The 12812-nt window shown below is 42.5% G+C and overlaps 1 protein-coding gene across 3 annotated transcripts in view; it reads left to right on the top strand.

Moving 5' to 3' along the window:
• HACD2 (3-hydroxyacyl-CoA dehydratase 2) overlaps nt 1-12561 on the top strand; it is a 57793-nt gene extending 45232 nt beyond the window's left edge. For all 3 annotated transcript variants that reach the window (XM_029605307.1, XM_029605308.1, XM_029605306.1), the window contains 2 exons: nt 5115-5293; nt 10826-12561. In XM_029605307.1, coding sequence (XP_029461167.1) covers nt 5115-5293; nt 10826-10911 — 265 coding nt within the window. In that variant the 3' untranslated portion in view covers nt 10912-12561. The remainder of the gene's footprint in view (nt 1-5114; nt 5294-10825) is intronic.
• Nucleotides 12562-12812: the final 251 nt, after the last annotated feature.

Below are 12812 nucleotides of genomic sequence, written 5' to 3'. Positions count from 1 at the left end.
CCAGGAGGCCATCGACAAGGCGATGCAACGGTTCCAAACTCCTCCGGCACCGAGAGTGGAACCGGTCACCGACCCGATTCCAGCAGCACTGGCACCGCTGCTTGCCCGGATGGAAGCGCTTATGACTGCCCTTCCTCCGGCGATACCCGGGTCTCCAACAGCTATCTCATTGAGTGGAGAAACACCGTACCGAATTCCCCCTTCGGGGGTAGTACCATCGGTACCATGTCGTCCCTCGCCACCGATAAATTCCACGGGGGCGATACGCACATCAGCTCCATCGAGATTTTCGATGACGGCACCCATACCTTCGATGCCGACACAGATTCCTTCGATGCCGGCACCGATGCCGGCACCGATGCCATCGAGGACATTCTCGATACCCCCGACAATTCCTTCGAGTTTCTCGGAGCCTCAGCCGGGGCCTTCAGGTATCCAACCCCCTCATGGTCCTACAGGTCAGCAACCTGATCCTTATGACACCTGGGGTGATGATACCTCCACAGACACCGATGATTTGCCTTCACCACCCTCTCCTGCGGGGAGTAGAAAGCGTTCTCCTCCTGAGGACCTCTCTTTCATAAATTTTGTGAAGGAAATGTCGGAGTTGGTCCCTTTTCAGCTTCAATCGGAGCAAGATGACAGGCACCAGATGATGGAGTTGCTCCAATTCTTGGATGCCCCTAAACTCATCACTTCTATTCCAATTCATCAGGTTTTTCTGGACCTTCTAAAAAAGAATCTGTTGCTCCAGTAAACAAAAAAGCTGACTCTACCTATCTTGTACAGTCAGCACCTGGCTTTCAGAAACCTCAGCTAGACCACCACTCTGTTGTGGTAGAATCAGCTCAAAAGAAAGCTAAAAGAAAAGCCACATTCTTCCATACCTCCTACTAAGGAAAATAAATTCCTAGATAGTATAGGTAGGAAAGTATACCAAGGAGCCATGCTAACTTCCAGAATAGCCTCTTATCAGCTATATATGACCCAATACAATAGGGTCATTCTTAAACAGATACAGGAGTACTCAGATACCTTACCAGAGCAGTTCCAACCACAACTTCAATCCCTACTAAATAAAGGGTTTGAAGCTGGGAAGCATGAGATAAGAACAGCTTACGACATCTTTGATGCTTCCACCAGACTTTCTGCTACGGCCATCTCTGTAAGACGCTGGGCTTGGCTCAAGTCATCTGACCTTCGTCCGGAGGTTCAGGACATGCTCTCTGACCTGCCCTGTCTAGGGGATAATTTATTTGGTGAGCAAATTCAGCAAATTGTTGCTGAATTGAAGGATCATCATGAGACACTTAAACAGCTCTCATCCATTCCTTCTGACTTACCTTCTAAACAGTCGTTCAAGAAGGACTCAAAGTCCTTCTTCCGTCCACGGAAGTATTATCCCCCACAAACCAAGTCTAGGTCTGCGAGGCCTTACCATAAATCTCAGCTTCGCCAGTCCCGAAAACAAAAGCCCGCAGCAGCTCCTCAACCTGGCCCTGCATCGGGTTTTTGACTTTCAATTAGAGAGCAGTTGCCAAATCCCTCTTCCAACCATACCAGTAGGAGGTCGGTTAAGCCACTTTCTAGAAAAATGGCATCATATCACCACAGATCAATGTGTGATAGCGATAATTGCACACGGTTACCATCTCAACTTCCTGACTCTCCCTTCAGACTCCCCACCCATGCAGGCGTGGGGACTCACCGATCACTCTGTTCTTCTCGAGCAGGAAGTTTCCCTTCTCCTCCAGTCAAACGCTATAGAACCCGTTCCTCCCTCACAACAAGGACTAGGGTTCTACTCCAGGTACTTTCTGATCCCAAAAAAGTCAGGAGGACTTCGACCAATCCTGGACCTACGGGCCCTCAACAAGTACCTTCACAGAGAGAAGTTCAAGATGGTAACCCTGGGCTCGCTTCTCCCTCTGCTGCAAAGAGGGGAGTGGCTCTGCTCTCTAGACCTAAAAGACGCCTAAACTCACATTGCGATAACTCAACCTCATCGCAAATACCTCCGTTTTTTAGTAGGCCGAAATCACTATCAATACTGAGTGCTCCCTTTCGGCCTGGCATCCGCACCACGAGTTTTCACCAAATGCCTTGTGGTAGTTGCAGCATTTCTCAGGAAGGAAGGTGTCCACGTCTACTCCTATCTGGACGATTGGTTAATCAGGGCCCCAACCCAGCAAATCGCTCAGTCCTCCCTGACCCTGACAATTCAAACACTACTTTCTCTAGGGTCTCTTGTCAATTACGAGAAATCCTACTTAATCCCATCTCAGACCTTATCCTTCATTGGGGCAGACTTGGACACCTTACAGGCAAAAGCCTTCCTTCCTCATCGAGTCCAAATCCTTGTGTCCCTAGCTTGCCAGTTGCAGTCTCAACGCACAGCAACAGCTCGACAATTCCTCATTCTCCTGGGACACATGGCCTCCTCAGTTTATGTGACTCCCATGGCCCGCCTGGCCATGAGAGTCATGCAATGGACTCTGAGATCACAATGGATCCAAGCTGTTCAGCCTCTGTCCTCCATTGTTCGCATCACCGATGCACTCAGTCTGTCTCTTGTCTGGTGGAAAACTCAATCCAACCTCCTACAGGGCTTGCCTTTTCACCCACCAGATCCTCAAATAATTCTCACAACCGACGCTTCCAACGTCGGTTGGGGAGCCCATGTAAACAATTTACAAACCCAAGGATTCTGGTCTCCAGAGGAAGCCAAACACCAGATCAACTTCCTGGAACTTCGAGCAATACGACATGCGCTCAGGACTTTTCAAGATTGCCTATCGAACCACGTAATCTTGATTCAGACGGACAACCAGGTGGCCATGTGGTACATAAACAAGCAGGGGGCACAGGTTCCTTTCTTTTGTGCCAGGAAGCTGCGCAGATTTGGGCAGAAGCCCTCTCCCGCTCCATGTACCTCAGAGCCACCTACTTGCCGGGAGTGAACAATGTCTTGGCAGACAAACTGAGCCGTGTCTTCCACCCACACGAGTGGTCCCTCAATCCCTTGGTAGCAACCACTCTGTTCCAACAATGGGGTTATCCCCCACATAGACCTCTTTGCGTCCCCTCAGAACCACAAAGTGGACAATTACTGCTCTCTCATTCGGAGCCAGCACTCTCGGCCCAGGGATGCATTCTCCCTCACGTGGACAACCGGTCTGCTTTATGCATTCCCTCCACTTCCTCTTCTGTCGAAGACTCTCGTGAAGCTACGTCAGGACAGGGGAACCATGATCCTGATAGCACCGCACTGGCCACGCCAAGTGTGGTTTCCCATACTCCAGGATCTCTCCATCCGCAGACACATTCCTCTGGGACAGGACCCGCATCTGGTCACTAAACCGACGGATGCCTCCTCCATCCCAACCTCCAAGCCTTGTCCCTCACGGCATGGATGTTGAAAGGTTACTCCTTCAACCATTTAACCTTTCGGATTCAGTTTCTCGTGTCCTGATCGCTTCACGAAAGCCTTCCACAAGAAAATCTTATTCATACAAATGGAAAAGGTATACATCATGGTGCACTTCTCAGTCCCTTGATCCCCTTTCCTGTCCAATTTCCAAATTCTTGGACTATCTCTGGCATTTATCAGAATCAGGTCTAAAGACCTCTTCCATTAGAATGCATGTCAGTGCAGTAGCCGCCTTCCATAAAGGTATCGGGGGTGTCCCTATTTCAGTACAACCCCTTGTAACACGCTTTCTTAAAGGCTTGCTCCATTTGAAGCCACCTTTACGTCCTCCGGCCCCATCTTGGGACCTTAATTTGGTTCTTGGTCGCCTTATGAAACCACCTTTCGAACCTCTTCACTCCTGTGACCTAAAATATCTCACATGGAAAGTGTTATTCCTTTTGGCTATCACTTCGGCTCGCAGGGTTAGTGAACTACAGGCCTTAGTTACCTATCCGCCTTACACTAAACTCCTGCAGGACCGGGTGGTACTCCGCACTCACCCTAAATTCTTACCTAAGGTAGTTTTGGAGTTTCATATTAATCAATCCTTCATACTACCTATCTTCTTTCCCAGGCCCCACTCCAACTCCGGGGAAAAGACTCTGCATACTCTGGACTTTAAACGGGCTCTAGCATTCTATCTAGACCGTACAGTAGCCCACAGGAAGAGCACTCAATTATTCGTCTCTTTCCATCCTAACAAGTTAGGGCAACCTGTGGGTAAGCAGGCTCTTTCCTCCTGGTTGGCGGACTGCATATCTTTTTGCTATCAGAAAGCAGGCATTCCTTTCCAAGACCGTGTCAAAGCACACTCTGTGAGGGCCATGGCGACTTCAGTAGCACACCTTTGATCGGTGCCGCTTCCTGACATCTGCAAGGCTGCCACCTGGAGTTCCCTCCATACATTTGCAGCCCATTATTGCCTGGACAAAGCCGGAAGACAAGATTCCATCTTCGGCCAGTCTGTCTTGCGTAACCTTTTTCCAACATAAGGTACCAACACCCTTCCACCTTCCCGGTAGGGTGCGGATGCCCTCTACCAAATTACACCCCAGTTGTTGTGCCTGTTGCACGCCGTTGGGTACATTTGGTGCACGATAGGACATCCTCAGCTCGGTACTCACCCATTTGTGAGGACAACCATCCTGCTTGTCCTGTGAGAAAGCAAATGTTGCTTACCTGATGTAACAGGTGTTCTCACAGGACAGCAGGATGTTAGTCCTCACGAAACCCGCCCACCACCCCGCGGTGTTGGGTTCGTTTTTTTATTATGTTATTTTTCGGCACTGCCTGTAGCTTTAAAACAAGACTGAAGGGAGACCCCTGCTGGCTGCAGGGTTAGAACCGTGCTGGGCATGCCCAGTAGGGGCCAGTCAAAGTTCCTGAAACTTTGACAGAAGTTTTCCGTGGTTGGGCTCCATCCTCGATGTCACCCATTTGTGAGGACTAACATCCTGCTGTCCTGTGAGAACACCTGTTACATCAGGTAAGCAACATTTGCTATATGAACTTGCTTTTGCCATGACGATATTGGTTGTGAAACATAAAAGTAACTTGGACCTGGTAGTAAATTGAGGAGCCAGTACCTATAAGACTTAGTAAACTGGTTTTGTTAAGTGCTTGTATTTATTCCTTTTTTTAGGTACACATTTTTTATCGTATTGTATCCAATGGGAGTCTCGGGTGAATTGCTTACAATATATTCTGCTTTGCCAGTTGTGAGAAAAACTGGGCTGTATTCCATTAGTCTACCTAACAAATACAACTTCTCCTTTGACTACTATACTTTCCTGATCCTGGTTATGGTCTCGTACATTCCAAGTAAGTTTAGCATTTGGTTACATATCTGTATATCTTTATACTACTAATGAAAGTGAGATGTTTCTGCAGGATGTATAAAGCATCTTGATTTGCCAGTTTCTCACAGAAGTTAGTACACCGACAGCTACTGAGCAAGATGGGTGGCCTTAATGTTAAAAACATCACATCTGTGTTTTGACCATTAAGGTCAGTGGCGGTCAGTATAATTTCAGTTGTTGTGTTGCTGGTGATGGGGAAACAAGAAGGGAGACGTAAATAACTCAGAAGAATGAGAATATTTCAATTGGGAAGCCTGTGTGTGTGAGTTGACACGCAAACCTAATTCACGGCAACTGGCAGTGTCATACTTTACTGAGGGCTCTTAGCAAATCAGAGTCTCCAGTTCCTCATGAGAACCTGAGACTTGAGCAGCTGGTATCTGCTCTCGCACTTGGATCCTCTTAGGTGTTCTGAATTGAATGGCCCAAGGTGGTGTTACGCACTGCTTCTGCGGCAACCCATGCTGATTATTGCAACTTACTATGTTAAAATAATGCGGTAGTCATGAGTTTGGTGTTGGTGCAGCTGGGGATTTTGTCCTGAGGTGCAATAATGATCTCTTGTGGATTGAGATGAAATGAAAAAGTGGATGCCCTAAGTTGTTTTTTTTTTTTTTAAAGAATACTACCAAAATCATGTGATTATTTTTCTCCTTAAATTGCACATCTAGTACTGTAAGTTGAAATCTCCTCTTGTTGGATGAAGCATCTGCCAGCACCTATGCCAGAGGAAGGAGTTAACCACAAACGCCAAGAGATTCCATTAGGGTTTTTTTTTTCTGTGATCTCAGAGGAAGTTTTCTGCAAAATGTGTTAGGGGTAGCCAATCTTCCCCAGTATTACGGGGTACCTGGGCTATTTTGTCAGCTACAATAAAGATTTTAATTTATTTAAAAATGTGGTACATGTTTGTTTTCTACTTTGTTTTCTATATGGCAACAATGTTTACACCTTTTGAAATCCTAGTACCTAGGTTGGTGTTACAATCTGGACCTCTGGAGATCGTCATTCTTTCTATAGGCTGGTATGAGAGGCAGCCAGACAAGTAGTATAACAAGAAGTGTTTCTATAACAGGTTCATCCGATGCACAAGCTGATGCCAACATTATTTTCCTGATAGAGGAGCAGAATCCTTATTACATATGGCAAAATGTGGGTCTTACTAGCTGATGAGGCTCATGGTCATTTTTAGCACCTTATCTGCATGCTGTTTTGTGCAAATAACTACACCTTCTCTTAATGAGCACTTTCTGTGTTCTCACAAGAAAATGAACTAGTGCATACTTCTTATCTCTTTCAAAAAGAATGTCATACATTTTTTGTGTGTGTGTGTTTGTACAGCATGGATAAACATCTCTCAGAAGTGACCTCTGAATTCTCACTCAGGCCTAGGACTACTCATACCAATAGGCCTTGCTGTACTACCTTGTGGGATCCTGAAAGTGGGCAAGGCATGAAACTTGATAGCTGAGCCGAGCACTCTGGTTTGGCTCTTAATGAATTAGGGTCAGTGTCAAACAAGGAGGAGGTGTGGTACAAATTTAACTTGTCCAAGGGTCGGCTTTTATTATTTCAATAGGAGCACAAAACATGCCTATTTAACAGTGTAAAATATCTATGTTGATGGTCTCCTGACAAGGACCATTTTTCGAAAATGCTGCATCAGGAGGAACCTAGAACCTAAGGACATTGAGACAAATTAATATCTGGCCAAGTAAAAGTGGCCTGGCCTTCAGCAAAGGGACATAATCCTAGCATATAATGTGCCCTTTGTGATCGGACTGACAGTGTGTCTTGTGACCTAGCTTTGGTATGGTTTGTAAAGACATAAAACATAGACATTTTAACACACTTTTCCCCTTTATTTTTCGTTTGTTATTTGTCGTACGATTGTTATTTGTAAGGGCCTTGCCCAAAAGTTATTTTGTTTTATGTAAACCGATACGATGTGCAAACGGCTATCAGTATAGAAGAGACTTTAAATAAATAAAATAAATATTTAACCTCCTGTAGCAGAAGTTTCCTTATACATGATGATTTGAAGTGATCTAAGCTCTGCTAAGCTTGTATGACCACTTATTTATTTTAATGGATTTTTATTTATTTATTTATTTTTTAAGTATTTAACATGCAGTCACACTATATGCTATGATTATGTCCATTTGCTGAACGCCATGTCCTTATATTAATTTGTCTTAATGACCTTAGGTTCCAGGTTCCTCCCAACGCAGCATTTTTGAAACAAGGTCCACGTTGGGGGACCATCAACATTGATATTTTACACTATTAATAGGCACATTTTGTGCTCCTTTTGAAATAAGTCCATGCAATAAAATTTGACCCTTAGGAAAGTTAAATTAGTATCACACCTCCTCTTGTTTGACTTTGATATTTTGATGGTGTGGTCATCCACTTTGCTGTTGAATGTGTTCTTATTGAATTAGCAAAGAAAAAAATGTATAAAATTGTAACCGAAAATATTTTCAAACATTTGTTTTAAAATTTTCTGTTTTCCATCTTTTTTTTAATCTTTTTCCCATCTCTATTCCATCTTCTTTTTCCTTATGTTTTTCAATCTTTCTTATTTTCCTGTTTCTATGATTTTCTTCATCCTCTCTGTCTTCTTGCTCTCTGCTCCCCAGCCCAGTCTATCCATAGCTCTCAAGGTGCTGCATTACTGGAATAATTTTAATCTTTCATCTCCTGACCCCCACATTGTCTCCTTTGCTCTCCATCTCATCCTCCCCTTCTGGCCATTCATTTTCCATTGGCTGTCTTTACTGTCTCGCTTCAACTCTCACACTTTAATTTCCCTTCTGTCCCCCCCTATCTCCACTATGTCCCTCCTCTCCCATGCTTTCTCCCTTCCGCTTGGCCTAGAGTAATATGGGTTGTGGGGTCCTGAGAGAGTAGGGCTATCCATGGAGACATGAAGAGCTACGCCAGGCTGAGGACGGGGAGCGGGTGGAAAAAGCACTGGCAGTTAGATGCCCTTGCCAGCAGGAGCACGTCCGACTTGGCCCATTGCCCTGTGAAGATGCTGAGCCAGATGCTGGGCTTGCATTTCTATGGCTTTTCCAGCTTAATATAAGCACAGTCTTGCAGATGAGGGTTAAAGTGAAGAGTAAAAAAGAAACCCCCTACGTATATATAAAACATGAACTGTCTCACACACAGACATTTTTTGAATTAAACACTGCTTTTATAATCTTCTTTACAGGAAGTCCTCTAATTCTTGATCTAGCCACATATTCTCAAACTGCAAACATTGTTTAACAGCAGGCAAAACTATATGTTCTTTAACTCTTTCTGTTACAAAAGAATATAAATTATGCAGGATGAAGTTCCATTTCTGAGCAGGATGTAAACTGAGACTGATTAAAAAAAATATCTTTAATAAGCACCTGTTACATTAGAAGTAAAATTCTCTGTGAATCATGTTCCAGTGCTCTTCATGCAAATACTGTTGAAAAGAGAACTGCCTTTAACCGTACGTATAATTTTAATCAAGGAATGAAAAGCAATGAAAGTGCTTAATTGGCATTATAATGATGTGAAACAAATATGTTTTAGATGGTATTACCAGTATGCAAATTCATTCTCTGGCTACTGGAGTGATTATAAAGAATGAAGGCAGATGTAGTTGCTTTCTAGAAAAGTTGAGAGCAGGAGAAGACTTGGGAAAATCAACTGGATCGCTATTGAAGGGAAGGATTATGAGATTTCTTGAATGCAGCAAGGTATAGGATCTGTGGGTGGAAACCCTCTGAAATCTGATTTATGTGACTGGGTGACCATTAAATTTGGAGAGTGCACAGGATGTGGTCTACTTAGATTTAGTAATGTCTTTTAAAACAAATTGGAGAATTCTTTTTCATTCAACGCATAATTAAGCTCTCTAATTCATTGCCAGAGGATATGGTTATCGCAGTTTGTAACTGGGTTTAAAAAAGGTTTGGATACGTTCCTAGAGCAGATGATGACAAACTGCTATTAATCAATAAGGATTAGTAGCTTGGGATCTATTTAATGCTTGAGTACTGCCAGGTACTTGTGACTTGTATTGGCCACTGTTGGAAACAGGATGCTGGGCTTGATGGAACCTTGGTCTGACCCAAAATGGCCTATCTTATGTTCTTATGATATTGTTCCATGCAGGACAGCTTGGGTCATAAGGTGGTAAAATAGGTTAGAAACTAGTTGAGTGGTAAACAAAAGAGGATAAATAGAATAAGATGATGACTGACATGTTAGGGCTGATTTCATTCATTGTTTTTATGAATATTGCAGAGAGGCTATAAAAAGATGGAATGGGGATCTGCAACAGGTTTGATACTCCAGAGGAATGGAAAAAATGAGTGCATTTAAAAAAAAAAAAAAGAAGTGTAGTTTTGGAGCGTAGCAGCTAAAGTTTAATGCAAGAGAGACATGTTTTTGTGGGCAAAAGAACTCTGGTGAACAATACCTGATGGGAGTTGAGGTACGGAAGACCACCAGACTAGAAAGGGATCTGGGTTTTGCCAAGCGGTGTGGTGATCTTGTGGAGAGCCAGTGAAGCACTAGGGTGCATAGGAAGAGGTAGAATCTTCCAGAAAAAGAATCTGGTAATATTTCTGTACAAGTTATTGGTGAGACTTCATCTGGAGTACTGTTGGATTCTCAAAGCGGCAAATCTGGAGGGATGGAGACAAAGTAGTGATATTTCTTTGCAGTAAGCACAGGTGGTGGCATGGAACAGCCTCTCAATGGTGGGGGTGATGGTGGTAGTCAAGAGAAAAAATGTATTGGACTTGAACACACCATGGGACAAGGAGAGGCCCCTTAAAATTGAAAAAAAAAATGAATTCTTTGCAGGTATTGGTATTTCTTATCAGACCATTATAGGAATTGTGCAAAGATGATATATATGAGATTTTGTGACTACAAAATTCCTTTCTTCAGGTGTAAAGGGTGAGGGGAAAAACTAGAGAATAAATGGAGAAGATGGGCAGGCTAAGTGGACTTGGTGCTCTTTGCTGTCAATTTTGGTTTCAATGATAAATTCTTCTAAGTATTGGACATATATTCCTCCAGTCTGAAGTAGTGATTTACTGTTGCTTTATTTTTCCTGAACACTGATATAAAAAAAAAAGATCTTCCTATGCTGATTTTTCTCTCTCTCTCTCTCTCATATACAAAAGCTTAGTGTTTCACCACTGCGGAAATAGAATTGTGGGGGTTTCTTTTATATATGCTAAAAGATAACAGCATCTTTAAAGTGATGTAAGCTGTGTTGTCCAGAGATATAACCAGAGTTCTAGTCACTATAATAGGACTTTTGTGCTATTGAAATGCAATATATGAAATCATTTTGAAATCATTCATCCAGAAAAGGATTGTAATGCTAATTTTTTCCATAAGAGAATGGTCTTTCTCATTTCTAGTCAGATTGATTATAAGCTGATCTTGTTTGTGTTTGTTTTTTTCACAAAGCCTTTTTTTTTTTCCTTTGTAGTTTTCCCACAGCTATATTTCCACATGCTTCACCAGAGAAGGAAAATCATAATCAGCAGTAATGAAGAATACAAGAAGTCAGAATAATTTCAGCTTTTTTTTTTTTGTCAAAATTTTCCACAGATCTAAATGCTGCAGACATTTTGAGTATACAGCACATTTCTTAAAAGAATAATCCTTGACTATAAAATCAAACTCAAAGGTAAAAGTGCACCTGGAATTCAGAGTCCTAACTAACTAATGTGGCCACCTAACCTTTTGTTGAAATGCAACCCGGTATGGTACTGTTCTCAGCATGTACTGTTATGAGAGCGACCTAGACTTTTTCTGGTATTTTTATCTTTGCTACCTTGCCGCCTTTTATATACTAAAATGATTTGCGTTTATTAATAAATGTTTTGAGGGTTATGATATGTGTCAAGAAATTGTGCTTGAATTGGTATTACGTACATGGGACAAGTAAGCATTGCTACTAAAAAGTGCTTGATTGCATGCAGGAAGCTTTGGTTTTGCTGCAGGCTGAGAAGAGCTTTATTTCTTGGCCTGGCTGGAACCCAGCAGAAAACTGGACTGTAAGCTTCAGGGAAGCTGCCACTGACTTGTTTTGGAGATCTTTTGGAAGGAGGGTGTCAGTATAAATCTATTTTGACTTAGGTACTTGAATCCAGATGCTGTTATGTAAGCATTCTTTCTTCTAGTGTTTGTGCAACTTTAAAACTAATTTATAAAAGTTCTCTCAAAAAGGAAAACTAAAAGAAATGATTGATTAATGTGACAAGATTTCATTTCAAAAGTTAGCCAGAAAGAAAACCATGGTTCTAAATATATGATGAGTAGACAGATAAGTGTTTCAGTTTCTGAATGCATATTTTATGTTAGGTTTTTTTGGGTTTTTTTTATTTTAACAAATTTTTCAGTTTGTTTTTTTTATATTTTACTGTATTACACTTTAGATATGGCTGCAAGTATAATAATTATAAATCTTAATTAAAACACAGGTGTTCCACATTGCTGTATCAGTCTGGCAGGCTATCTGTTCATGTTGACTGGTGTGGCAGTTTGGTGGTGGTACGGTACCATCTGGGGAGGCCAGAGATTTGGGCATCAGCCATGCTAGTTTTGGTGGCTCTTTAGATGGTAAGACTCTGTAATTAGACATAGGGGAAGAGGACTTCTAGAGATGAACTGGAGACGTGATCTTGCATGCTCATCAACCAGAGAGGGTAGAGTACTAAAGAGAGAGACAACAAATACTATCTTGGATAAAGAATGTTGTCCAGAAAGTTGTCCATGCTCCGTGGCTGGCAGCTTGAGGTATACACTGCGCTGTGTGGACAGGAATGGATGGGCTGGGTCTTTTTCTACTGTTATCCGCTAGGTTATTTCGAGAACATACTGCTGAATTTTACTGCTGTTCAAAACAGCATTCAAAGGAAATGGTATTCTGGTACTGAAGAACACTGGTTAGGTTTAGTGTAGAGATCATAGGTAAAAGATTACACAAACTTTACAAAAAAAGTTTATGGAACCTACAAAAAAAAGCAGATAACACTCAGATTAGTCTGTCTGGACAAACATTTGGAGTGTACAAAAAGCAAAGCTGAAGTATTTATTTGGATCTTATGCTTTTAGATAAACTTGTGCTTAGTAGATGTGATCAAGGTACTTGCATTTGTGTGTACTAAGTTAAGGGAAAAGGAAAGTCACCATGGTAAATAAAAGCTCTACATAACCCTTTTCCTGCTTCTTGTCTTTTGGTCTTCCTTCCCTGTCATGTAAATAAGCCTTGTTTTCATCTTTGTTGATTGCTGTAGCGACTCTGTCCAGCCAGTGAGAGTGACATCAGAGTGCCCTTATGACTTGACGTACTAAACAGAGACTTTTCCAGTTTGTGCCAACAGAATAAGAGCTTAGGGAGTGAAGCCCCCCCCCAAAAAAAATATCCTGCTTGGTGGAAAGGTAGCTGGCTGCCAACTATTCTTAGGTGA

This window comes from Rhinatrema bivittatum, chromosome 6 (genome assembly GCF_901001135.1).
Source record: "Rhinatrema bivittatum chromosome 6, aRhiBiv1.1, whole genome shotgun sequence".
Taxonomy (NCBI): domain Eukaryota; kingdom Metazoa; phylum Chordata; class Amphibia; order Gymnophiona; family Rhinatrematidae; genus Rhinatrema; species Rhinatrema bivittatum.
Note: the sequence above shows the minus strand (reverse complement) of the source record. Positions and strands in the feature narration are given on the sequence as shown.